The following is a 26,460-nucleotide window of genomic DNA, read 5'->3' as shown; positions in this document are numbered from 1 at the left end:
TTATTATTTTACAAATCGTCCAGGTCATCTAGATCAGAATTATTATTCGTCCTCAGTTTGAATCCTAGTTTACAATATCCACACTTGTTATTATTGACAAGTGTTTCCAAAATACGGTCGCTATCGCTTGGTGTTGGGAAGTTATGTTTGATGAGTTCCATGTTTGCTTTTAGAGCAGACATTCCCTTATCGTAAAACTCTTTTGCTCTCTTGGCAACACAATTCTCAAAAATTATATTATTTACACTGTCCTTCATATCCAAAACTACAAAATCTGTCATGATTGTCTTTTCCTTCTCCTTTCTCTCAAATACCATTAATTGCAAGAGACGACCTCTGACACAATCACTATCATCAATAATGACATTATCTACTGATTTTTTCAATAGTAAATAAGCTCTATTCTGCTCATCGTACATGAGACTCGACTCGACAATGAAACTTCTATCTTTGAGATTGAGAAGTGAGTAGGAAAATCGCCAAACCTCTTGTAACATGCTACTCGAAACTTCCTCACGTCTAACCTCACCCTCACTTGGAGGTTGATGAACGTGCATAAAATCGAGAGAAAATGATTCTTTCAACATATTGTCAAAATCAATTCTATACTGTGATCTGGCGAATGTTTCCACAACAAAATCTACATTGTAAGGATATTCCACTTCAGTCTTGAATATGTGAATATTTTTCAGTGATTCCATAACATCAGTATCTGCCTCGTCGAACATTGAAGTTTTCAAATCATAACTATACAGTGTGTAATTGGATGTCTTCTTCTCACTCTTTGTCCACATATCCTCAAAATATTCCGTCACATTACTAGATGAATCTATTGAAATTTTTCTCACATTATTATTTTCGCTATTGTATCGTTGGAGACTTGGAGAGTTGTTGACTGAGAGAGACATTGATCTCTCTGAATAGGATGCAGATTTACTTGCCAAGTTTGGAGCTGATTGTCTTCTTGATGTGCTATCTGCAGATGGATCACCAACCAAATTTTGGAAGAATTTGCTCATGTCTTGAGCTTTGGAATCCTTTTCGAAAACCTTGCATGCCATAAATCTGAAATCTTCCACAGTAATATGTGAATGTTTGTCCAATAATTTCCAACCATTTGATGATTCTCCTCTGAGGAAGGCATTTGGATCAATAATTGGACCTGTGAGACTTTCACTCAATCTAAAAGAGTCCATTGAACCATCAAGACTTGCCAAACTTTGTGTTGAAGGTGATGCAATTATAGATGATGAAGAACCCAGTAATCTTTGAATAATATCAATCTTTTTAGCATTCATTCTAAAACCAATCTTATCCAGGAAATCTGTTGTTTGCTTCATGGCAAGCTCTCTGAATTTAGGAGATTTGATGAAATGTGGAAAATTAGCTTCTTTCAAACTCAAGTGAATTTGCTGCTCCAGAGCAGTAAATATATTATCGGAAAGAAGACAGGTTTCGCAATTATCCAACTGTCCAACCTTTTCGTACTCTTCCTTGATGTGTTGTCTATCTTTTGATGATAAATTCAATTCGTATTTTCCACCATCTTTCAAATAACAATTAAATATTTCAATTGCAAGTTTGGCCTTCTTGTTATTGGTCAAATCCTTCTTTTTAAATTGTTGTACTTTTTGAATAAAGTAAATGGCCTCTATTAATGAATAAATTCGTATGATAAATAAATATTATACTATTCGAAACTATTTACCTTCATTATGAGTGGTTATCAAATAATCAAAGAAACAATCCCTAGTATCCTTATCGGAATAAATCAATTCATAACAAAACGTATAACACTCCAAATCAATTAGAGTAACCTGCTTTTTCTTTCTTCCCATTATTTTCTTGCTAAACTTTTTTTGTATCACAAACTCTTTAAAATTATTAATTTAGGGATCAATCTTGTTGTTGTTGTGTGTGGTAAGAGTTGAGAACTACTCCTTTCTGTGTTGGTGGGAGAAGTATAATCTGGAGGGGATGCAAAGTGTTGTTGTTTGTTTTTTTTCAGATGCAAAAAGAAGCGCAGAATATTCCACTGCTGGGTTTTGATGTTGGTTGATTTTTATTGTGGAGGGAAAATCCATTTCTGGACCAGTGTTGGGATAAATGTACGAAGGAATGAAATATTAATATTTGAGGTAAGAATTGTGGTGTGATGGAAGATTAGTTTGGATTAATTCATGTTGGTTGGAATTGAATGTACTGTGTAAAATATGATAAGATGAGGAAGTATGAGGCAAGGTGTATGTATTATAGAGTGTGAATCTATTCGAAATATTATGGATTACACAACTTGATTGAGTTTGGGTGATGGTCGCCGAATTTATTAGAAATGGAAATTTTAAAACCCTTAAAACGCTTTACGGCTCAAATGCAAAAATTCTGAGACTAAAATTACCATAGATGTGCAAGGATAGAACCTTTATTTAACAATTTTCTGAAACATTCATTAACAGCGTTTTTTCATAATGAATGTAAGGGGATGTAGCTCACATGGTAGAGCGCTTCTTTAGCATGGAAGAGGTACGGGGATCTCCACTCTCTTTTTCATTTGTATTACATCATCAAACACTGAAAATTATTTTGGGTTGAACATTCAAATGATGAACATGCCATCAAACAAAAAAACTTTCTACACTGCTTGCTCACCACAATAGTGGCGGTTGTTTTTTAAGAGAATGATCCCTTCTTGGAGAAGAACTAATAACAATACCACCAATACAACAAATACTACTGATGAATTGGTAGTTGATGAGGATGATAGAATGACTGATGAAACTCTTCTATTGGGAGGAGAGGAAGATGTAAATAATATCGGAACAGCATTAGATGAGTATATCAAGGATGATCATCGATTTGGTATGACTCTGAATAATGCTGTAAAACAGGGAAATATTAAATTGCTTGATGATTTACTCTCGAGGAAATTGCATCAGTCATTGAAAGAGGAAACTACTAATAGTGAATCGTTTAAATCAATTTTACAATTGTTATTAACGAATAAGAAAATTAATTATACAATACTTGGAAAATGTTCTATTATTCACGTTTCAGTGATGAGACAAGATTTGGAAATGATCAATTATTTGACAGAGGGAAATAATTATATTCCTGATTCTGTTATTCGTAAAATGTTACTCATCAAAACATCGAGGAATAATGATACCATTTTGCATTTGGCTTGTAAAACTGGAAATTATCAAATTATACAATGTATTTTAACACTCTTGAAGGATGAGTATCATATTCTCAAGTTTAAACAAGTGGCTATGCCTGTCGAAGTGGTTTCTGCTTCAACTCTTGAAACTGTTTCAGATGCACTTGTCAAGAAGGAAGAATCTGTACAAAAAAAATCAATTTCATCAGAATACTTGTCATATTATTATGACAAGATGGCCACATGGACTGATGAAATTAAAAAAGTAATTCCTTCTAGTCCAGAGAAAGTATCCTTCCTTTCTCTCTTTAAAAAGAAGGAACCTGAGAAGGAAATGGAAATGAAGATTAATATTGACGAATTGAATGATGAAAAGTATACCCCACTATTTTGTGCCATATTGGCAAAATCATCCCAAGAAACTATTCAAACTTTGGTGGATCTTGGAAGTGACCTCTATTTGACAACCATTTTCAATGAAAATGTTTTTCACATTTGTGTCAAATCTGGTTCGATTGAGTTATTGCCGCATTTGCTCTTACTAGTTGATGAGGATAAAATGATAGACATGCTCCTCCATGCAGATAAGGAGGGAAGAACCCCATTCCATCTCTGTGCCCAAACAGGCAATACGGAAATTTGTAGAATGCTCATCGATCAGTACAAGAGTTTGGAAATTTTGGATCGTGTTCTCAAGTTGAGAGATGGTAGTGGAAGAGTAGCCTACCAAACTGCAAGAGAAGAGTATGGAGAGTCAAACAAAGACTTTTGTAAACTTATTCATCAACACATGCCAACTGCACTCCTACTTGAGGTTGATGATAGAATTAAAAAAGGTGAACGAGAAAAGACCCTATTAAACGAAGTATCCAATGGATTGAGTGGAATGGAATTGAGAGATTCTCTCTTAATTATGGAAGATGAAAGAAGCAACCTTAGTGACTGGGAACTGATTCAAGCACCAAATAACAGTACCAAACTTGCACATGATATTCTTATGAGTGCACCACAGAAATTTAAAGAGTCACAACCAAATAAGAAATCAGACAAAATTAAGTTGACGTCTCACGACCAAGAGCAAGAATCAATTTTTGATTTTGTAAGACAACAAGGATATCCAATTGAAAAACACGAAACCGTTACCAGTGATGGATACGTGTTGCAAATTCACAGAATTCCTCATGGAAATTTGAATTCCCTCATGCTTTTCAAGGATGAAATTTTATTAGAGGACGAATTGGAAAGAAGAAAGAAAAAGAAGAGACCTGTAGTATTCTTACAACATGGCGTTTTCAATTCTAGCTCTGCTTGGCTTATTGGAGGCCAAAAATATAGCTTTGCATTCATGCTCGCAGATGCAGGTTTTGATGTTTGGCTTGGAAATAATAGAGGCGTTCAATTTAGTAGAAAACACATTTCATGGAATAGCTTTACAGACAAGGAATTTTGGAAATTCTCATTTACTGAAATGGCAAAATTTGATTTCCCAGCCCAAATTAAATACGTACTCAAGTTCACTCAAGTAGAGAAATTATCCTATGTTGGCCATTCTCAAGGAACTACACAAGCGTTTGTTGCCTTGACATTATTCCCAGAGTTACAAAAGAAATTGGACATGTTCATTGCTTTGGCACCTGTGTGTAGTCTCAAGCATCAACAAAGCAAATTGTTAGCCATGGTTACCAAGATGAATACGGAGATGTTATTCTCAACCCTGGAAGGAATAGGTATTGGAGAAATTGGTGCTACACAACGTAAGTTTTTCTTTTAGATTGTAATTTTTAACATTGCTCCATAATAATTCATTGTTGAAACAAAACAGTCAGTAGATCTGTTTTACCAAAGCTTACTCAGAGTTTATTCAATGAAGCATGGACAGTTTTGTCAGATTGTGATATTGATCATGCAATTTTACCAATCCTATCAAAATATGAACCTTCTCCAACTTCTCTCCAAAATTTAATTCACTGGGGTCAATTGATCAAGTCTGAATCATTCCAATCATTTACTTATCCAGCAAGCTCTGCCAAGAATTCTACACCCCCAAAAGTTGAAAAGTACGATCTTAAAAAGATAATTGATGTACCAATTGCTGTTTTCTATGGCACTCTTGATTACTTGGCTAATCCTTCAGATATTGAGGAATTCTTAATGGAGGGGCTTCAATATTCACTTGTATATTCAAAAAAGATTATTGGTTTTAAGCATAATGACTTTGTTTGGGGAAAGAGAGCCAGAGATGAAGTGTATGTGTATGCTCTCCATTTACTCACACAAAAGGTATTCAAAGATGGAACAAACCTCACAGAACAAGAACAAGAAGATTTGCAATCACACACAATTATTCCAAAATCTGTTGAAGAGGTGCCATTGTCATCCTCCCCAACAGAGCTTCATATTCCTCTCACAAAATCTGATGCAATTTATTACTCACCAGATATTTAAACTTGGGTAAGATTTGTGAAATAATAAAAGATAATAAAAGGTAAAGTTTAATAATTTAGGTAAGAGTTTGGAGTTTGCTAACGTGACTGAGACAAACTGGACAGTGTTTGTATTTGGCAAACCATTCACACATATGATTGAGATGTCCTCCATTGCCACATCTTTGACACCAGTAAAACAGACCGTCCACTGGCAAGTGACAAATTACACACATATTCGTTCTGGTTGAGCATTTCTTACATGTAGTGTCTGTATTTTGTAAAAGACTGTCACACTTTCCGCAGCTAGTTCTAATAGAGGTTGATTGCTTGTTCAGGTGGTGTACCTCGTAATTTGTACACCCATTGATCAACTCGTTAGCACATGTAAACAGTTTGTGTCTATTCAAAAGTTCAATATAACTCAAATACCATTGAGCCTCTCTTTCTCCACTCATATTTTGTTTCTTATCAAGTACTTCAATAAGTGATACACAAGTTTGAATGTCACCCATCTCTGCATAATATTCAATTGTTTCCTGAATAGAAGACTCGTACAGACTTTCCAGTTCGTCATCATCTTCAAAGGACAAACTGGATGAGTGGGCTTCTTTGGCAATGGATACATGTTGTTTTTCCATATCATCAAATGATTGAATATTAGATTTGAGTTTTTCTTCTTCGCCAGTAGTAAATAGAGTTAGTTTTGGTGGTTGTGGGAAATCTTGAGAAATAGCATCTCTTGCCTTCTTTCGAATGCTGTTGTTTGTAGGAGGAGTTGATAAATTGAGGGTATCATTGTGGAAAGAGCTAGGAGTTTTAAGAGGTGAGTAGAGCATATGGTTAGAAGGGTAATTGTCGAATGAATTGGAGCGACTGTATTTTTCTTCAGAGGTGTCGTCTCCTTCTTCAGATTGGAAAATGAGAGAATTAGAGTCTTCAAAAATGTTGGAATGGATGGTAGTGTTTTCACTGGCTGAAACAATATTATCTTCCAAAATTTCTGGTTCCTCATTCTTAGTTGTGGAAGGGGTGTGAAGATCCTTGACCAATTTCCATAGTTTTTCCAATTTGTAATTATTAATAGAAGAGGCAACAAAGGCATTTCTGTCACACTTAACTTGGTAGGTGTCATCACTGAAGAGATCATAATTCTCAGCAAGGTACTTGACATTGGAAACATCTGATTCGGCAAATAAATCATTATCTTGAGTAATATTCTTGCTGATATTGATTGATTTGTCAATGTGTGCTTCTTTGAAAGTAAACATTTCAGTCTCTCTATTGATTTGCTTGATAACTGATGGTGGATTAGTTGCAACTGTTTGTAAGATGGTTTGATATCGTTCGTGTTGTTGTCTATCAATTTCGTCATTGGCGTGCACTAGTTCATTATTAATATTCCAAGAGAGAGCACTTGTTGGAAGGGAAGCCTTTTCATATTCAGCTTCATACACACTGTGAATCATGAAAGTATTATCCTTAGAGCAACTCATCATTAAATTTGGATAATTATTCATCCAGGCAATATCTGTGACATCAGCACGTTGCCCAGTAAAACTCAAAAGTGGTACATATCTTGAACTGATATCCCACAAATTGATATTACTAGTTGAGCCAACATCATTCTTAGCACAACTGGCCAAATGATAGTTATAATTACCAGGTCTCCAGGCAATCTTGGCTATACTAGCAATAGTTTGAACTGTAGAGATTGGTTTCTTTGTGTCATTCAAATCCCATACCTTAATGACACGATCTCTACCTCCTGTTGCAATAAACCCACCCTTCTTTGGATGCCAATCTAGTGATAAAATTAGACCATTGTGAGCAGGAATTTTCTTTTGATACAGATTAGGTTTACGAATGTCCCAAACTTGGAAGTCACCTCCATCTGTTGCTGCAGCAAATACATTTGGGAAAAATGTGTTAAATTTGATACTTCTTACAACACTTCCACAATTAAATGTATGAACTGAATCACCACCTTGTCTCTTATCCCACAAACGACAGGTATGATCTACACTCGCACTAAGTAAAAGATTTTCTTGGTGTGGTTGCCAACAAAGTGAGTTGACTGTACATTCGTGACCATTAAATCTGGTAATGATTTTACCACTTTTTGAGCTACTATTTACATTCCACAAAATTACCTTACCATTTGGAGGGGCAGTCGCAATGACATTAGGTAAAGTTGGATGCCATTTCAGATCTACAACAGCAAAATCCATACTCTTCTTACCAGAATAATAAATTGTGATGGGAATATCAAGTTTGAACTTTTTCTCATCTTCCTGAAAAGAAGCTCTAACAATTCTGAACAATTTTCTACCACCAACAGCAATTAATCTAGAATCTGGAGAGGCACTGAGTGCATTAAGTCCCGAACCTCCAGCTTTCTTTTCAAGTGGATTTGGACTAATATTAATACTATTGGAACATAGAATATGTGGCTCAGCATTGAGAATCTCATTTCTGTCTTCCATTTCTTCTGGTGATGTTCTTGATGGTTGAGTATAGTTTGGTAAGCCTACTGTGCTTGAACTACTAATACTACTGGCAAATGTAGTTGTTGAAAAGCTACTTGTTGCGCTTTGATTTGATTGAGTGCTGAGTACGCTTGAAGTACTTTGTTGGCTAGAACTAAGTTTAATATTTCCAGAATTTCTACTACTACCAAAGTAATTCATAATGACAAAGGAGGAGTACGGAAAATGTGTTGATTAATATTGTTGTGATGATGAGGATCTGTTGAAAAATCGAAAATTATTGTTATTGTTGAAAAAGAAGTTGTTTGAATAGGAAGAGAAGGAGAAGGTGATGGCTTGATAGGAATTTTCTTTCATTAATGGAGAGAGATTGGTGGTTCTTGTGTGATGATACAATTATATGATGATGACAACGCTCAAAAAATCAAAGTATATTTTTCGTCTGTGTTGATGATAAAAATCGGTGGCGGTGATACTATTGGGAATGTACTAGGTTTTTAATAAATTGATAATTATGATGTTCCTCCTATTATGATAGAGAGAGAATTTCGACTCTTGATGAAGAAGCGCCTTCAGGGTAAGGGAGGATTGTGTTGATGAGCAACAAAAGATCAACTTCAAGTTAATTTTTTCGCTAATTTTTCTTCATCACAAGACTCCTTTTGTTCAAATATCTAATTGTGGATAGGAAGCTGTTTGTAATCATGGGTTCAATAATGAAAAACAGCCAATTGGTTCATGATACTGTTTATTGTAAGATATTTCAAAAAATGGTTCTTTGAGATTGAATTACTCTTTTTTCGTTAATCGATAATAGCAATTTGTATTTTCAGTAAAACTGATACGATATTATAAATAATGTTAGTGGAGGTTGAAATACAAAGCCCGCCAAAATCAGACTGCAATATCTACATTAAAATACAATTCAAAAAAAATGAAAAAAGCAACAGCCCCACAAGCAGCTAAAAAGACCATTCCAAGCAATGATAAAGCTGCTAATGCAAATGTTGGAAGAAGACCTGAGGCTCAAGGAAGTTTTGATGAACCACCTTCATCTCATTTTGGAGGACAATTAAGTAAGAAAGTCCATAAAATTGATGATCAAATAGCTCTTAGTGAAGAGGAATTAAATCAGGAAGTTGATAGAATTTTGGAAGGAACAAATCCTAATGCTCCAGAAAATATTGTAAGATTTAACCACGAAGATAGAACATTTAAATTCGATCACACGGTGGAACAAGCAGCTTTCCACTTTGCCGATGATGGGTATGTGTTTTTAAGAAAATTGTTGTTATTGAAATTTAAATAGTTTCCTTATTTTGAAAGATGGTACCGAAGCAAAACTTCAAAAGGAAGAAAATGAACTAAGAAGAGAATTATTAAAAAAGAAGCTCAAAGAACAAGCCGATGTGGAAACTGACGGTATGGGGGCTGAAGATATTTTACAAAAGAAGGATGTTTTGAGAAATCAATTCAACTATTCCGACAGAGAAGTACAAACATTCAACTATCCAATGAAGGAAATGGAAATCATGACAGAACCTCCAGCAGCAGAACTTTTCGAAATTACAGCTACACAATGGGAAATTCATGATTTCTATCAACAGCACTTTGAAGAATTAAAGAAACAAAGCGGAAAATCATCAGGAAAATCAAAGAAGCCTCTTAGAGCCAAGACACCTCAAGAAATTATTCACACAAAGGAAATGAGCTCAACCTTAAAACTTATGGAAAGAATGCTAAATCAAAATTCTATGGAAGAAATTCTTCACGATTACAAATACTGGGATGATCCTTCGGATGATGTTGTGGAAGATAAAAAGAGAAGAACTGAAGGTTCTCTCTTGCCACTTTGGAGATTCCCTTATCCAGAAAAGAAGAAAATGTCTGTCACTGGTGTTTGTTGGAATCCTAAATATTCTGATCTATTTGCAGTCAGTTATGGTAGTTACAACTTTTTGAAACAAGCAGGTGGTTTGGTCTGTATCTATACATTGAAAAATCCAGGTGTTCCAGAATATTCTTTCCATACTGAATCAGGCGCAATGTGTTTGGATTTCCATCCTAAACATCCATCTCTTCTTGCTGTTGGTTTATATGATGGTACTTGTATGATTTTCGATATTAGACAAAAGGATACAAAGCCACTCATCTATTCAACAGTTAAAAATGGTAAACACAATGGTGTTGTGTGGCAACTCAAGTGGGAAACTGAAAGTCTTTCATCATCTCTTTCAGTATTCTCTGTCAGTAGTGACGGTAGAGTTACTAATTGGACTCTTTCAAAGAATGAATTGCAATATACCGACATTATGCATTTGAAAGTTGAAGCTCTGTCAGCAACTTTTGATGGAGAAAAATCCTTCTCAACAAATGCGTCTTTCACACAAATGAATCCTTCAAAGATTACGGAAGACTTTTTGGTAGCCTATTCTGGTGGTACCTGCTTTGACTTTAATCCAAAACATCCACACTTGTTTGTTGTTGGTACTGAGGAAGGTAAAATTCACTTATGCTCCAAAGCTTACAACTCTCAATATCTCAGAACATATGAAGGTCACCACATGAATGTGTATAGTGTCAAGTGGAATCATTTCCACTCTAACGTTTTCCTTTCAGCTAGTGCTGACTGGAATGTCAAACTCTGGGATATGAATCATGCTCAACCATTAATGACATTCGATCTAGGCAGTGGTGTTGGCGGTGTCGATTGGGCTCCATACTCTTCCACTATTTTTGCAGCTGTCACTGATGACGGTAGAGTTCAAGTTTATGATTTAAGTATTAACAAGAGAGACTCTCTTACAGATGCTTGTTCGTTGATTGTGAAAAAGGCCAAACTTACCCACGTTCAATTCAATCCGATTACTTCAGCTGATTATCTGTATGACAGTTCCTTCTTTGACAGTAAGAACCCACAAGCTCAACAAAAAGCTGTTGAAGCTTTACACAAGATGAGCTTCTGTCTTTTGGTTGGTGATGACAAGGGTCTCGTACAGACATTAAAGCTTTCTCCAAATCTTAGACGACCTCCAGAAAATAAGGATAAAGACAGTGGAAACACTGCTGGCAAAAAAACAGAAAACGGATCTCTCAAAACTGTTGCACAATGTGAAGTTGACAAGCTTCAAGCCATTCTGGATGTTGCACTTAAAGGACAACAAGAGCAGCAATAATTCTTTGTATATAAATAAACTAAGACCACTATTATTAATTTTATCGTTAGAATATTTCCATATTATTAAGAATCCAACAAAAATTATATGCAAACTCTTCATCCAAATTAGGAATTTACCTTAATTGCTTAGATTAAAAAAAATGAAAAATACAATTTACCTTTCAACACCATCACTCACACTCCTTCTCTTAGTAACACTTCTTCTCTGTACATTTTCATTCCAGGACGATGGTAACTCCCTCTCCACTGTTGAAAATAAAATCATCAACAAGATTACAAATCTTCTCCTCTCACAACTTGAGGCCAGATCTATTGATTTGAGTATTCCACAACTTATGAAGAATATCACCCCAACTGTTCCCTATTCATCGACCAGTTATCAATCTGGAGCAACCTATGTTTGTGGAACACCCTCTCAATTCTATGATCGAATTAAATTGGCAAATCTCGAACATTTAGTTGGCTATCTAAGGGATGCCAATGGAAATTTAATTGGACATTGGTCATCCACCTATAGATGTTATCTCAATTTGCAGAATACCGATTCTTGTATATATCCAATGGGAACTTTCTTTACCAATTGCGCAAGTAATAGTTTGCTGACTCTCCTCCCTACAAGAAATATGTTCTATCACTTGTCTCTTGTCTCAACTTTAAAATCAGACTTGATACAAATGTTGCTTCAGGAAAAGAGATTATTCATCCTATCTCAACATTTAGAAACTATTGTAATTTGGGGAAGAGATGCTGGAATGGATGCTGACATGTTTGCTGATAAAGTTCTTGCATTCAAATTGGAATTGAGAAGTTTACAAACAATTTTCAATGAAATTGTAAAAAGATATAGAGATGCATTGAATCAATATGTGAATCAATTTGACATTTATTATAATTTGAATGAAGATACGAGTTTGGCATTCTCCAAGTTGAAAACATTTATCAATTCTGGAAGATATAACCTGGTCAATTCAACATTAACTTTCACATATAATTCCAAGTCATGTTTTCATACTTTGAAAAATGATGTGATTAGTGAAGGTGCTGGAGGAAAGACATTTGATTTGGTAGCTTCGTTTTGTGGATCCATTGAATTTATCGATAGACACAACTCTATTGTTAGTCAACTGATGGAAATTGTTGAAAACAAATTCACACTCAATGGACAAGTGACAGAGCAATTAGCAACTCTATTCATTCAGGGTGACGCAATTATTCAAGAATCTGAATTTGATTTCTTGAATGAATTTTATCAAGAAACAATTTCTTATTTCACAATGCCTGATCCACAATTGACCATTTCTTTTGGCTATTCCCTATCAAGTAATTCACAAAACGCAAGTAAAACACTTGTACTCACTCCAGATGCAATTGAAGTTCAAATCTATGATCCCACATTGAAAAACAAACCCGGCTCAATCTTTCACTCTGATTCTCAATTACAAACTTCAACATTTGATGTCATACAAGCAATTAACTCACTTTCATGGACAAGAGATTCGAATATTGAAGGAGATTACAAGAACATCTTTAACAGCTTGATAACAACAGAATCCTCTTCAAGATCCATCAATTCAATCCTCATTAACCAACCATCAACAAACTCTTTCACAATCAATGGTAAAACAAGTAAATTGAGAACTTCAAGGACAACCACAACTTATAACTGTGAGAAGGGAAGATATGGACCAAATTGTAAATTATGTAGTCCTGGAAATTATTCGCCAGGTGATGGATTATTGTATGTCTGTAATAATGGACCAATTAATCAGGTGATTTATACTCAATCGGGAGAAAGTTCTGAAAATTGTGCTTTCAAATGTAAAGATGGCAAAAGGTATAGAGTTGGAAATTCATGTCAACCTATTCCTATTGGATATTATTCGAAAGATTCTGGAGGTGAAGTGTTGGCTCCATGTACCTTGAAAGGAAATTCATTTGGTATTTTAGACGAAAGTTTACAACAAGAACATTTAACAATAATTTCAAGTGGAAATCAAGGCTCAGAAAATTCATGTCAGGTGGCCCTGAAAAAACTCTTATCCATTCCAAATGTCTATACGAAACATTCATTCGAATCTTCTTTCACAATTTCAATGCATCTGAAACTTGCCGATTTCAATCAATTTGATTTTATTTTGAAGAATTACAAAATTGGCTATGGAATAGTTTCATTCTCTGATTGGATTTTCCAAATGAATTTAGATTCATTCTCAGCAGCATCTCCCTACAAGTCAGTTTATATGCAAGTTAAAAAGATTAATTCAACAGAAACATTTCTCATTTCGACAAGTTTCGCCCACGATACAGATTGGCATTTATTTACTTTACAATATGATGAACTAAACAAGATACTAACTCTTTTCAGAGATAATTCAGTAATTGGTACTTGTTACTTTTCCCTTAGTCAATCTTCATCTAGCTCTTTAGTTATTGGAGGTTTAGTCAACTTTCTCAGCCCAACTCCAACCATGTTCTTCCCAGGAATGATTTCCAATTTCAAACTCTACAATTCCCTACTTGGAAATCAAATACTCAATCAAAACTATTTCACACCCCAAACTTGCTCATTCGAAACTTCAGTTCTCTATGGAAACGGCAAATGCTTGACTTTATCATGTCCAGATTCTAAAATGATTCAGGAGCCATCGACATCCACGTGTCTATGTCCATTCGGTCGATTCTTCAATAAGGACACAAGTAAATGTCAAGCATGTCCAATGGAAACAACTACAGGAAGTCTCCTTCCAAGAAAATCCATCAAGGATTGTCAATGCCTCCCTGATTATATTTACAGTACCAAATACGAAACGTGTGTCTTGGCGAAATCTTCACTCTCGCCACCAAGTGCTGAATTTCACTTTTTCAATTCGATGGGAAGTTATAAGGAATTGGAATCGACCATCCTCTCACAAATGTATTATCCAGTCGGGGAGATGAAGATTTCATTTAGTCCTATAGAATTTCAATTCGATGAATTTCATAATAATGAAACAAGTCCAATGGATTATGTTTACAATATTAAGCTAGTTTTCAATCAGACCAAAGTTGTGTGGAGTTATGCAATGAATCTGGAAGAATTGAAACAATTTACCTATCAAGCCAATATTACCGGTGACTATGATTTGTCCATGTCCACCGATTGTGATGGACACAGAGCTGGACTTCTCTCAAAAATAACATTTCACATTAGAGAAAGAGATTTACAACCACTCATCAAACCCAAACCAACCGATCACCAATTCGATTCTCCCTTCCAACTTCGACTTTTACAACCCTACAAAACCAAGACAAGTATTGTCATTCTCTGTTATGGAAGAGAAGAATCCAACATGACCTGTCTCGAATACGATGAAAAGCAATTATACATATTTGGACCTCCACTCCATGTGAAAACCTTCTCCTATGGTCCAAATTTTCAAAGATTACCTGGTCCAATTATTTCCTACTATTATGAAAGGACCTATTCTGAAGCTCAATTGTCTTTTATTGAAAAACAAAAAGTTTTTAATGAAAATCTTGCAAAGAAACAAGAAAATCTGAAAGAAAATGAAGAAAAGAAGAAGGCATCTGTTTTGTATCAGGTTTTCAATCCGTTTGTGGAATGGTTTTTGACCTATCCGAATTATTTGTGGTTTCCAATTGTTTCAGGTGTTGTGGCTATTGGATATGTTGTCTTGTTGGTGGTGATTAGGTTTTGTGTGGCAAGGAGAATTAATCGAAAGAGAAAGGAGAAGGTAAAACAATATTTGAAGGAGAAGAAAGATATGGAGGAGTATTTGAAACAATTCCTACCACCACCATTGAGGGAGAAGGGATTTGATGATGCAGATGAGTTGTTGGATAGTGAGAACAATAGTAGCGAAAGGAGTGGAAGTGAAACAGACGAAAGTGATTCGAATAATGAGGAAACAAGCGATGAAAGTGGAAGTGAGGAAGATGATAGCTATGAAGATGATTCCAGTAACAATGACTCATCCGATTCTGAATCCAAGCCATTGTCCAAAAAGAGAAATGAATCCAATGTTCCAAAAAGAGAAGCACGAATTACCATTGTTGAAAACGCCGTTAGAAATATTCCAGAAAAAAAAACATTACCTTCTCGTCCAACCTTAGCAAGATTCAAAGAAGAATCGTTCAATAATCAAGTTGATGTGAAATTACAAAATATTGGAGCCTCAAGAAATCGATTGAATGGAAGAAATGTTATTGGCAACAAACCACTTCCATCCCTTCCACAATCATCCTCTGAATCATCTTCAAGAAATAATCAAATGAAAACTGAAAGAGTTTCAAATAGTGACATCATTGAAGAGGAGACTCCTACTCATTCGAATAGAAACATAGTAAGAAAGAAACCTCTTCCAAAACCACAACCTAAAAAAGAAAATCAAGGTCCTAAATATCTATTATGTGGTGATTGTGGTGGAATTGCAAGATTTTGGTGTAAGAGTTGTTCCAAATACATGTGCATTCAATGTAATCAAAAAGATAATTCACAACTTCATGAAACAAGCAAATCCAAAGTAATGGTTTGTGATTATTGTTTACAACCAAGATCTGAGTTGAGGGAAGTTTTCTTGAAAGGTAATTCTCAAATGAAAATGTATGCCTGCAAGTTGTGTCTAGAAGAATTGTATGAAGATAGAAAGGTCAATCGGGTTGGATCAGTTCTCAAAAGATGTACAAAATGTATGGATGAGGAAATTTCAAAGAATCAACCAGAAAAGAAAATGTGTGATAATTGTATTTACTTTAATTAAACGGATTGATTACACAGAATAACTTTTCAAATTTTCAATTAATACAGTTGTAGTTATTACAATACTTTTTTTACTAAAATATACAAAGAATAAATTTTCAAATCTAGTTAGTCTTCTTGACACCACCCAACAAGTTAGCAGGTAAGGCAATATCAATATATTTAGGATTTGGCAATTTCAAATTATTCATAATTTCACTAAATCCCTCACGAGTTTGAGTGGCAAATATTCTCGGATTATTCTTCTTCTCATCACCAATAGTTGATGAAATCATTCCCTTATAATCATGTCCAGGATAGACAATACACTCATCAGGTAAGGTTGAATAAATCTTCATGATGGAATCGTACAATTTGGAGGCACTTCCTTGTTGGAAATCACATCTTCCACATCCTCTAATGAATAAGGCATCTCCAGTAAAGACCCTTGTCTTATCTTCAGTGAAAAAAGTGAGACAACCATTGGTGTGTCCAGGAGTTTCCAACACACGAAGCTTTACAGAGGAACCAACTTGAATAACGTCTCCCTCCTTGACCAAAGTCAATCCTTCACTGAAATTAACTCCCGAATGAATGCTATATACTTGAGTAGCTTGTGGAAAGTGTTGTTTCCTCATCTCCAAACCACCAGTTACATGATCAGCATGAACATGAGTTTCAAGTAAATGAGTAACAGTGAGTCCCAATTCCTTAACCAATTTGGCATCTCTGGCCAATTCTTCATAGACTGAATCAATGAGAGCAGCCTGTCCAGTCTCTTCACATCCCAAAATGAATGTATAAGTGCATGTATCAGCAGAGAAGAGTTGTCTAAAGATCATATTTTCAAAAAAGATGATCGATGATAACAATGTTGAATGCAGTAAACAGATACTGTGTGCAATAGTTGTGTTGTCAATTTTTTTTGTGTTGTTTAAACGAGTGGAGCGATGTGGATGTTTATTTTGTGGTTAATTTATGATCATGACCTTTTATAGTGATTTTTATGCCAGCTGGTGGAAGGTATGGTTTTGTCATGATTGAGGTCAATAATGTGAGAAGATGGATTAGTAGAGTTTGAGGACTAATTGTTAATATTTGATTGGAAAATTCGATTAGTGAAATTTTCGTTGAAACGGGTTGTTACAATTCGGTGTGACAATTTTAGTAAGCTCTAATTGCTATCTGCCAACTCTTGTGTTTGGTGTATTTTCACATCTTTAAAAGAGCTAGTTCATCATAATTATCCTTCTTTGCAATACATTTCTTCTTTGTTATTTGATTTTACAATGAATGTTTCAATTTGAAACAACGTCATCATCTTCCTTCCTTATCACAATAAAAAGATCACTCCATACATGTCTTAGACAGCTCATCCTTCCACATATGAAAATCTGAATTTTTCAGAACTTGTTAAACAAGTTGCATGCAACGTATGATCCAAATGTTTGAGAATCCCACGCAACTACGGAGAACAAAAAAAACACAACACTTCATTGCCCTCTTATTTGCTTGTTCATTCATTTCTTCGATTGCCTCAAAACACATAAGAATCAATAGAGGAGTAATAGAGCAAGATTGTGGAAAATAGGTTTATTTATTACTGTGAATTGTCTTGCATAAACGTCAATTGTCAAAGATATTGCATAATTGGGCAGAATATCCCAAAGTAAAAAGAATCAGTCAACACATTTTTCGTAATTTTGAGAGAGACAAGATATCATCAATTGTCCATTACATTAATATCAGTATTTACATTTTCATCCTCCTTCTTCTTAACAAGTTTTCTGTAGAAAAGAGATGAACAATAATAATAACAATCCATCCTTACAATTGCTAGGATCCATGATTCAATTAATGATGAATCAACAACAACAACAACAACAATCAGGAAGTAATACTACTCCCAATAATAATTCAATGCTGTCGAGTAATAACAATAACAACAATATATCCTCCTCTTCTCCGAGCAATGCTAACAACAACCCTCCAACATTGAGTGCACTCCAACAGCAACAATTGACAAGCATGTTACTATCGAATGCAACAAACTCTCCGAATCATCATCAACAACCCAATCATTGGATTCAACAGGCTCTTTCCCATGTAGTGAATCAACAGCAGCAACAATCACCAGTCTCCTCAACAGGCTCATCCAATTCCTCCTCTACTAATAATAATATTAATTTGACTCCCCAACAACAACAAACCATGATGAAGATGCTCATGGGAGCTGCCAACAACAATTCATCCTCTCCTCCGAATCATAATAATCAACAAATGAGTACCACAACAACACCCAACAACAATAACAATTCATCCTCCAATTTGACACCAATCAGTGCTAATAGTGGTGGTTCCAATACTAATAATAATCAACAAATGATTAATCAACTCATACAAATGTCTCTCCAACAACAACCTAATCAAGTTCCCTCCTCCATGCTCTTTACTTCCCTCCTCAATACACTCTCACCCCAGAACAATAATAACAATGGTGCCAATTGCTCTGTTCACTTTCAACCAACCTCCTCCAATAATAATAACAACAATAACTCCTCTAACAATAATAGCAGCAGCTGCAACAACAATACAACACCAACAACAACACCAATCTCCCAAACCTCCTCCAATACTACCACCTCCACCAATAGCAACTCGAATACTTCTCTCACTCCAAAAGAATTGGAACAACTCTACCTCCTCAGACAATTACTCGTAACAGAGAGTGAAAAAATGAAACAAGTTCCCTCCTCCGTTGCTCAACAACAACAACAACAGTTACATCATCAACTTCATATGGTGGTGGGTAATAATGGTAGTGTTGGTGGTGGTGGACAGAATGGTCTAATGCTTGGTGGTGTTTCATCATCAACAAATACATCTTTATCGGGGCAACATTTGGGATCAAGTTTGCAAACGCCCAATAGTACAAACTCTTCATCGTCATCAAATAATTCATCATCAAATAATCAATCACCTAGCAATAATAATGGAGGGTATATGAATGGAATAGCTATGAATGGCTATTATCAAAATAATTTAATGATGGGAAATAATGGAATGCCAAATCCTTCATCCTCATCCTCACTGACTGGTAATTTTGTTATCACCAACAAGGTCATGTCATCAAAGAAGAAGGAAGAGGACAAACTTCAAGATATCCTCGGTACAATATTAGAAAGACAACGAAATAATCATCAATTGGTGAATGCCATTGGTAGCGATAATCCTTTTGGTCAACTTTTACCACTCTATGAGCAAGCCCTAAAGTATGGACAGTTGGATGTTCCATTCCAGATTCAAAACCAACTCATGTCAGAATTTATGAGACAAAAACAACCACCTTCACAACCTCCCCAAGATTCAAACATGACAGCCTCCACAATGAATCACAATGTTGTTCCTCAAGGTTCATCTGGGCTCACTAGTTCTGCATCATTTTCCTCCTTTGCTGCTGGTAATTTCTCCGAAGACAATTACTTGTTTTTCAATTCGTCTCTAGAAGATTTTTTATTTAATGGACAAGAAACTAATCAAGACCAAAGCAATCAGAACATGTTTCCATTCTATGAAAACTAATTTTTTCAAATTGAAATTTTGTAGCAATCACTCACAAAATACTGATTCTCTCATTAAGTTGCCAAGCATCCCTTTTACATGTAATATGTTGGATGATTTTTGAAAGATGGAGCCAGTTACAAAAAAGATCTCAAACAAGAATTTATTCACACAAAACTTGAAAATAAACTTTATTGTTTTTGCTTCTTGTGAGGCGGTGCATGTTGTTGATGAGGATCCATTGGTATTTGATTGGCTTGACCCATGTAGTGTTGATCGTACTGAGCATAGTGAGCTGTTGGTGGAGGATGAGCGTGTGAATGATAAGGATAAGGTACTTGAGGTGCTTGTTGGATTGGGAGTGGGTAACCTGATTCGTAAGGCAATGGTTGAGCTGCGTATGGATATTGTGGCATGACGTGTGGGGATGAATCTGCTGGCATTGGTACCATATAATGGTGTTGAGGAACAACATGGTGGGCAGTATGTATTGGCATTTGCTGTTGAGGATGAACTTGGTGTTGCATTTGTTCATAGTGTTGATGCTTAATAGTGGCAAGCTCTTGACTCACTGATTCGAACAAGTGTTCTCCTTTTGGTGGTTTCAATTTGGCTTTTGGATTCTTTTCTAATTGCTCAATGATAATTCTCAAAATTCTATTCGATCTGAGTAATTGTTCTTGTGCTTCTGTGGATTGTTCAGTCTTTACCTTCTCCTTATTCTTCTCAATTGATTCTTCCAACAATTGCTTGAGAGTATCAATAATGGAGCTATTGTGAAAGACTTGGGAGATATATCTCAGTTTTTCGCATTCGTTAGTGACCAAATCAGTCTTCTTTGGAAGGTTCTTGATATTTCTAATGATTTTACCAAAATCATTTGATAATGTTTCAACTTTTTGGAAAGGTACAATTACATTCTTGGTTTGCTTGAGATCATAATTGTAGGTTTTTAAATTTGTACACTTGGAAAAGAGATCAAATTGCTCACCAGTCTTTTCTATATCTTTTGCATTGGCTATTGACATTTCTTCTACCATTTGACCGACACCGGTCTCTAACCAAGGATAGGCCAAATTGTTGTGAGCTAGTTGAGTTTTTGGAATATTTCTACAATACTCTTCACTGACAGAAAACTCAAGCTCCTCATTGAAAATACCCAAGACAAGAGAGGACAATTCGCCATCATTACATGCTGTCACATAGGCAAATCTCTCTGGGATTCCTCCTAGACTTACAATGGCACAAATTCTCTTTGCTTCATTTTGATTTTGAGTCTCTTCGATTTCACTATTTACAGGTGGTGGTGGAATATCCAAAGATCTAGATTTTGAAAGTGTCATGTGTAAAAGTTGGTAAAAACTGGCTGGTGCTTCATCAGCCTTGCATGCATCTGCCTTGACAATTTTTTTAAACTTGCCAAATTGAATTTCCTTATCTCTTCTGGACATTCTGACACCATAAGGTACTTCATTGTCATCAGCATTGAGAGGAAGAATGGTATGTTTTGATATACATTTTGGTGAGGACAATTCAGTACCTGGAATAAATCCTACAATATTCAAAATTGGTGGTACATGGCATTGTCTTTCATTGGCAGAACATGAAGAAGATTCCAACATGGAGGCACTTGGATGGATTCCATCATGTTGTCTATCCAAAAGCCACATGACAAGGTTTGGATCAGGATGCAATTCAATTGGTGAAACCAAGTGACCAAACACCAAATATCCACTATACTTGTCATAACACTTCTTGATAAATTCACTCAATATTGATTCGTCAATATTATTCTTAGTGGTAGGTATCAAGAAATAACAATGACCTGTATAAAGTTTGGTCAATTGTTTCAAGTTATTGGTATTAGTAGAAATATCTGATGACTTTGTTGATTCTGATGGTGTTGCAGTGCTTGATTCAATTGTACTTGTTATAGGAATATGTTTCAAAACGTGGTGTGATTTGGCCATAGAAAATACATGTAATTTTACAGGGAATGGTGGTCTGATTTTGAAGAACATTTCATTCAATTCATTATAATCGGTAAATATTATAATTTGTATATGAGTGTGCATTCCTTGAGTTTCTTCAATCTTTTTAAAACATGATACTAATCCAGACATGATATCTGGAGAATAATCAAAATTCCTAAATGTTAATTCTTCAATTTTTGTACAAATTTCATTAGTATCCTTAGAAGGATAACATTCCTCCACAAGATCTTGACAATATGAAACAACTCCAATTTCCTCCAATTTGTGATTTTGTTGAATTTTGTGAGCAATTTTATTTGCATCTAGATCCGATCCAATATTGTCAAACAAGAATAAATTTTTGTATTTTAATCACATGAATAAAAACTATTAAAACCTACAACTCTTCAATGTGTCCGAAGTATTCTGAAGCCACAAGGACGATGACGCCTGCACAGCCGTAATAAATAGAAAGTAGGTTGGCATTTTTTTAATTATTAAATATAAATAAAAAGCAATACAAGTAAAATTAATAACTGTAAACAAAATAAATATAATACCCAATATTGTAACTGGTTTATGAATGGTCTATTTTATTAATACTCTTATGGGCAATGTAGAGTTTGGTGGTTTGATGAATCCATGGAAATGATAGTGATAAGATTTTCCCTCCAAAAATAAAATTAAAAAAAATGCCTAGAGGAAGGAAACCAAAAAGACCATCTTCACCATCACGTGCTACTGCTAGCAGTAACGGCAGTACACCAGAGCTTAGTCAACCATTATTTCAAAGGGATAAAAATGACCGATTGGAAGAGGAAATGAGTCCTGTCGACTCACAACCTGTTGTTTCTTCTTCGAAAAGTAACACACCAAGCAAGAGCAACAATACTCCAAGTAAGAATAGTAATACACCAAAGAAATCACCACGTACAGAAACAACATTACAAACACAAGCTGCTGATGATGATCAACAAATCGTTCCGGACTCTGAGGATGAAGAAGCAAGAGAATATCTCAAGAGACCACGTACAGCAAAACAACAGATTGACGATGATGGAAGAAGAAGAAGAAGATTCTGCAGATGATAATCAAGGCACTCCAAAGAAGAAAAAAACCTACATTTCAACTCCATCTTCCTACAGAATTCCATCAAGAGAAGGTGATGAAACTTCGGAGAGGATTGTAACACCACCAAGTGATAGAAAGAGAGCCAAAAATTTCACTGAAGAGGAGGATCGAAGAATTTTCCGTCTTGTGAATGATATTTACGATGGCCAAATTCCATCAGTAGTCGACAAGGCAGTATTTACAATGTTGTCAAATATTTTACAGGAAAGACAAGGACAAAGTTCTGGAATCAGTAGACGTTTCTACAGAACTGCTAAATTTGAATTTACACCAAAAGATATTGAGGATCATGACGAGGAGGATAATGACTTCTTTAGACCATACCAAGATTTTATCTTTGAATTGAAAGAAAAGATTGCCAAGGAAGTGGAGGAAGCAGAATCAAAAAGGAGATCAAAACAACTAGGAGAATTGGAGAGAATCGAAGAACCTGAACCACCAAAAGCTGCCACCCCTAAGAAAGGTTCGACACCAAAAAAGTCATCAACACCTAAGAAATCAACACCAGGCAATGAAGGCTCTTCATCAGCTACACCAGATGATGAAGAAACTACAAAAGCTCAAAAATTAGTTACAGACCTTAAATATATTTCTTCTAAGCCAACCGAATATGTCACTCATTCACTCTATGCTTGTAGTGGTAATGCCAAACTGGCTGCTCGTTTATTAGATGATAATGTAATCTTGTCAGAGGATGATAAGAGAAATATTTGGACTCAAAAGGAGGATAACATTTTGCTAATGAAGATTGGTGGAAAGGAACTCCAAACTCTTGTTGAATACAAAGGTAGACACCTTGTTGAAGCAAGAATTGCATGGTTAGAAGTTCAGGATTATGAACATTAGGTTCAATTGATATTTTCATTTGATTGTAAATATTGTAAGAGTTCAGCAGACATTTCCTGCCTGTGACTAGAATATCTTTTATCCAATGTTCTATACTTTTTCAATTGAATTAGTGCCTCCACCTCTTTGTAAACATAATTTCCTCTAGCCAATGCTTGTTCAATTTCCGAATCACTTTTTCCAATATTGGCTTTAAATGCTCGTTTTACTCTTTCCTTGAGAAGAGAAACACTTTGCTCTCCTGGATACAGTGGTAAAATAGTAATAAATCTTTTGTATCTATTTATTGTCACAAAAAATTGTAAATCCAAATGAGTAGAGTTTACTTATTGGTGATTTCGGAAAATACCTACAACTCGATGGACTGCCTACGAATATGTGGATTCATTTTTTATTATTGATTAAAATTTGTAAACACACATTGTTTATTGGTTGTTGCAAATTAAAGTAATATCAGACAATTGATTAAACTTGTCAACTTGTGTAAGGATTGGTTGCATGAGAGAGTTGATATGTTTTTGAGCCTTATTTCTACTCATTATTCTTTCTACAAGGAAACGCTCTCCAACATAATTCACTGTACCAAACTCAAAGGTATTCCAATAGTATTCAACGTACCAATCTATTGCAAGTAGGGTCCAATTGATTTGAAAAGCTCCAAAAACTTTCAAAAATAGAGGTGTAACCTGTTCTTCTGTACACATTAAATCCGCAGGTATGGTGACACAATCTGAGTAATTAAGTTTGAGTTCGGTCACTGACTTGTTATTAATGATGAAATCTACAAATATATCTATATTTTCGAGAGGTGCTTTGGTTATACCCAATGTTTCTAAAAGTCTATTGCTAGTAAGGGATTTCAGTATATATTCTGTGCTTTGAGCGTCTTTAATGGATCCCTCCAAAAGTTCTAACTTTCTTAAACCTTTAGGATAGAATGGGTCTTGTCTCTGTATCGAATTAATCAATACTTCAATAGCCTCAAAGCTTATCTCTCCTTCTTTTCCTCGTACATAAAAAGCAGTAAGGTGAGGGAAATAATTCAAATCCAAAAATGTGGAGAATGCATCCATAAGAGTATTATTGTTTGTTCCTGAGAAAATTATCTTTCTCAACTTGCTATTGTTTTGAACTTTGAAATATTGTGAGAATGGGGTTTCCACACCTAATTTATCAACTCTAATCAGAATTAGCTTTTCCAAGAGTGGAGCACTCAAAATTGCCTTTGAAAATATTTGCATCCGCTCATCGTTCATTTTACTCAATTTGAGTGTAGTCTTTACGACCCTACTAAAGAATGGAATTATTCGAGGGAATCCAACATTGATAAAATATTTTACACGTAAAAATCCTATTTGGGAAAGTTTCACATCTTCTTCTGAATTTGTGGCTACTTGTAGGAATTTCAAATAGGGTGAATAGGATGTTATTCGCTTTCCATGTTTAACAATATGATGCTCCTGTTTAGGAGTGGAATTGAGTAGATAATGACCTTTGAAATAAAATTCTTCAGTTTTCTCAATGACACTATAGAGATTGTCAATAAATTGCTGATATTCATTAACTGGATCATCTTCAGATCTGACAACTCCATCAATATCGTCAATACTATAATGCAAATAATCTATGGATTTGTTGTTTAGCATTTCCGCAAATAAATAGCAATAATCAATTGGGAAAGTAAAATTATAACTGATAAACATAAAACTGGTGAATGGTTTGGATGCCAACTTTTTCAAATCATTTCTACTCGAATTTTCTAAAAATCTGAAATTGCTATTCAATTTACCATCATAGGTGTAAATCTCTATTTGGGTTATTGATGAATCTACTATAGCATCAATAATACTGGTGTTGTAAATTGTCTTGGATAAACTCAATTTTGAAATGACCAATCTTTTGAGACTCTTCTTATTTCTAAGCATGCTAGCAATTGCTTTTGCAACAGAGTCATGAACAATGATTAGATCAGTTAAATCAATTGAAACAATTGATGTGTTATGCTCGAGAGCGTTCAGTATACAAACACATTGATGAGGATCTTGTGGATTTTCACCTTGTGAATCTCTTCCCTTCATGAATTTGTTTGATTTTTAAAAAATCTCATTATACTTACAAAAACAAAATGAGTAAGTGTACAATTCAATAGTCCACTTGCAAATATATTGGCACATCCATGATCACTCAATTCAAATCGAGAATATTGTAAATATTTTTGTTGATTCCACAAATCAACAAACTTTTCAAATACACTCAGTGGAGTATGACAAGTTCCTTCAAATAATTGAACTCTCGTATTGTTAAATTTCTCAAAAGCTTGCCTAATATTCTCATGTTTTTGGCATATTTCACATTGTGGCTCCACTTCAAGTGAAGATGCATTCTTTCCCTGTTTTTTAAAAAGAGGTTGCATCCAATGACACAATATATGCCATCCCTCCTCTCCAATACAAAGTGGATCCTCTTCAGATGGATCTCTTGGAAAATCACTTTGAGATATTGTAAATGTTTCAACAGCGTCCAACAATGTGTTGAAATCGTCTCTGGAAAAACTTGGTGAAAATTCTAAACCTTTTCGTTGCAGCTTTTTCTCCAAATGAATCTTGTGGCAATTAGTATAATATTCGAGCATGTAATCTGTCTGAAGTTTATCAATAGTCAATTGATTATTGAAAAATTGTGCCAAACTCCAATGTTTACCATTTCCACACTCGTTATTAGTTTTCTCCTCCTCTTCCACTGGTAATAATTCACCATCACTAGCTTTATCCATCACTCTAACCTCATCATCTCCGAGTGGACCAATCACACCATCTGAAAGAGTCATTTTTTTTCAATGGTTGATATTACCAAAAACTTTTGAATTTCAATTTTACAATTTACCTTAAATTCATTGTAAAATTATTAAATAAAAAAATTTAATATCAACATTATTCTCCTCCGATTTTCTTTAGTTTTACTAAA

At 35.0% G+C, this 26,460-nt stretch overlaps 10 protein-coding genes across 10 annotated transcripts; 5 read left to right on the top strand and 5 right to left on the bottom strand.

Moving 5' to 3' along the window:
* Window positions 1-8: 8 nt before the first annotated feature.
* On the bottom strand, window positions 9-1,838 carry NAEGRDRAFT_46791 (uncharacterized protein; the record flags this gene model as incomplete). The annotated part of the gene is made up of 2 exons (XM_002680750.1): window positions 9-1,651; window positions 1,709-1,838. 2 exons carry the CDS (start codon window positions 1,836-1,838, stop codon window positions 9-11), a joined length of 1,773 nt encoding a protein of 590 aa, XP_002680796.1.
* A 2,403-nt stretch (window positions 1,839-4,241) lies between these two features.
* On the top strand, window positions 4,242-5,434 carry NAEGRDRAFT_1969 (uncharacterized protein; the record flags this gene model as incomplete). The annotated part of the gene is made up of 2 exons (XM_002680914.1): window positions 4,242-4,915; window positions 4,984-5,434. Coding segments are annotated over 2 exons (1,125 nt in total), but the record flags the coding sequence as incomplete, so codon positions are not given.
* A 197-nt stretch (window positions 5,435-5,631) lies between these two features.
* NAEGRDRAFT_57175 (WD repeat domain 24) lies at window positions 5,632-8,270 on the bottom strand (the record flags this gene model as incomplete). Its single annotated transcript, XM_002680749.1, has 1 exon — window positions 5,632-8,270. One exon carries the CDS (start codon window positions 8,268-8,270, stop codon window positions 5,658-5,660), a length of 2,613 nt encoding a protein of 870 aa, XP_002680795.1. The 3' UTR covers window positions 5,632-5,657.
* A 733-nt stretch (window positions 8,271-9,003) lies between these two features.
* Window positions 9,004-11,281, top strand: NAEGRDRAFT_78637 (uncharacterized protein; the record flags this gene model as incomplete). The annotated part of the gene is made up of 2 exons (XM_002680913.1): window positions 9,004-9,335; window positions 9,379-11,281. 2 exons carry the CDS (start codon window positions 9,004-9,006, stop codon window positions 11,243-11,245), a joined length of 2,199 nt encoding a protein of 732 aa, XP_002680959.1. The 3' UTR covers window positions 11,246-11,281.
* A 106-nt stretch (window positions 11,282-11,387) lies between these two features.
* NAEGRDRAFT_64018 (uncharacterized protein) lies at window positions 11,388-16,007 on the top strand (the record flags this gene model as incomplete). Its single annotated transcript, XM_002680912.1, has 1 exon — window positions 11,388-16,007. One exon carries the CDS (start codon window positions 11,388-11,390, stop codon window positions 16,005-16,007), a length of 4,620 nt encoding a protein of 1,539 aa, XP_002680958.1.
* A 55-nt stretch (window positions 16,008-16,062) lies between these two features.
* On the bottom strand, window positions 16,063-16,910 carry NAEGRDRAFT_82995 (metallo-beta-lactamase family protein). The gene has a single exon (XM_002680748.1). It carries the CDS (start codon window positions 16,825-16,827, stop codon window positions 16,111-16,113), a length of 717 nt encoding a protein of 238 aa, XP_002680794.1. The 5' UTR covers window positions 16,828-16,910; the 3' UTR covers window positions 16,063-16,110.
* Window positions 16,911-17,785: 875 nt separating this feature from the next.
* NAEGRDRAFT_64016 (uncharacterized protein) lies at window positions 17,786-19,567 on the top strand (the record flags this gene model as incomplete). The annotated part of the gene is made up of 1 exon (XM_002680911.1): window positions 17,786-19,567. The coding sequence occupies one exon, from the start codon at window positions 17,786-17,788 to the stop codon at window positions 19,565-19,567; it is 1,782 nt and encodes a 593-aa protein (XP_002680957.1).
* Window positions 19,568-19,737: 170 nt separating this feature from the next.
* On the bottom strand, window positions 19,738-21,669 carry NAEGRDRAFT_46786 (uncharacterized protein; the record flags this gene model as incomplete). The annotated part of the gene is made up of 1 exon (XM_002680747.1): window positions 19,738-21,669. The coding sequence occupies one exon, from the start codon at window positions 21,667-21,669 to the stop codon at window positions 19,738-19,740; it is 1,932 nt and encodes a 643-aa protein (XP_002680793.1).
* Window positions 21,670-22,211: 542 nt separating this feature from the next.
* On the top strand, window positions 22,212-23,780 carry NAEGRDRAFT_78635 (uncharacterized protein; the record flags this gene model as incomplete). Its single annotated transcript, XM_002680910.1, has 2 exons — window positions 22,212-22,548; window positions 22,586-23,780. 2 exons carry the CDS (start codon window positions 22,212-22,214, stop codon window positions 23,494-23,496), a joined length of 1,248 nt encoding a protein of 415 aa, XP_002680956.1. The 3' UTR covers window positions 23,497-23,780.
* A 141-nt stretch (window positions 23,781-23,921) lies between these two features.
* NAEGRDRAFT_64013 (uncharacterized protein) lies at window positions 23,922-26,323 on the bottom strand (the record flags this gene model as incomplete). The annotated part of the gene is made up of 2 exons (XM_002680746.1): window positions 23,922-25,568; window positions 25,613-26,323. The coding sequence occupies 2 exons, from the start codon at window positions 26,321-26,323 to the stop codon at window positions 23,922-23,924; spliced, it is 2,358 nt and encodes a 785-aa protein (XP_002680792.1).
* Window positions 26,324-26,460: the final 137 nt, after the last annotated feature.

The sequence above is a fragment of the Naegleria gruberi genome, assembly GCF_000004985.1.
Source record: "Naegleria gruberi genomic scaffold NAEGRscaffold_8, whole genome shotgun sequence".
Lineage (NCBI taxonomy): Eukaryota > Heterolobosea > Eutetramitea > Acrasida > Naegleriidae > Naegleria > Naegleria gruberi.
Note: the sequence above shows the minus strand (reverse complement) of the source record. Positions and strands in the feature narration are given on the sequence as shown.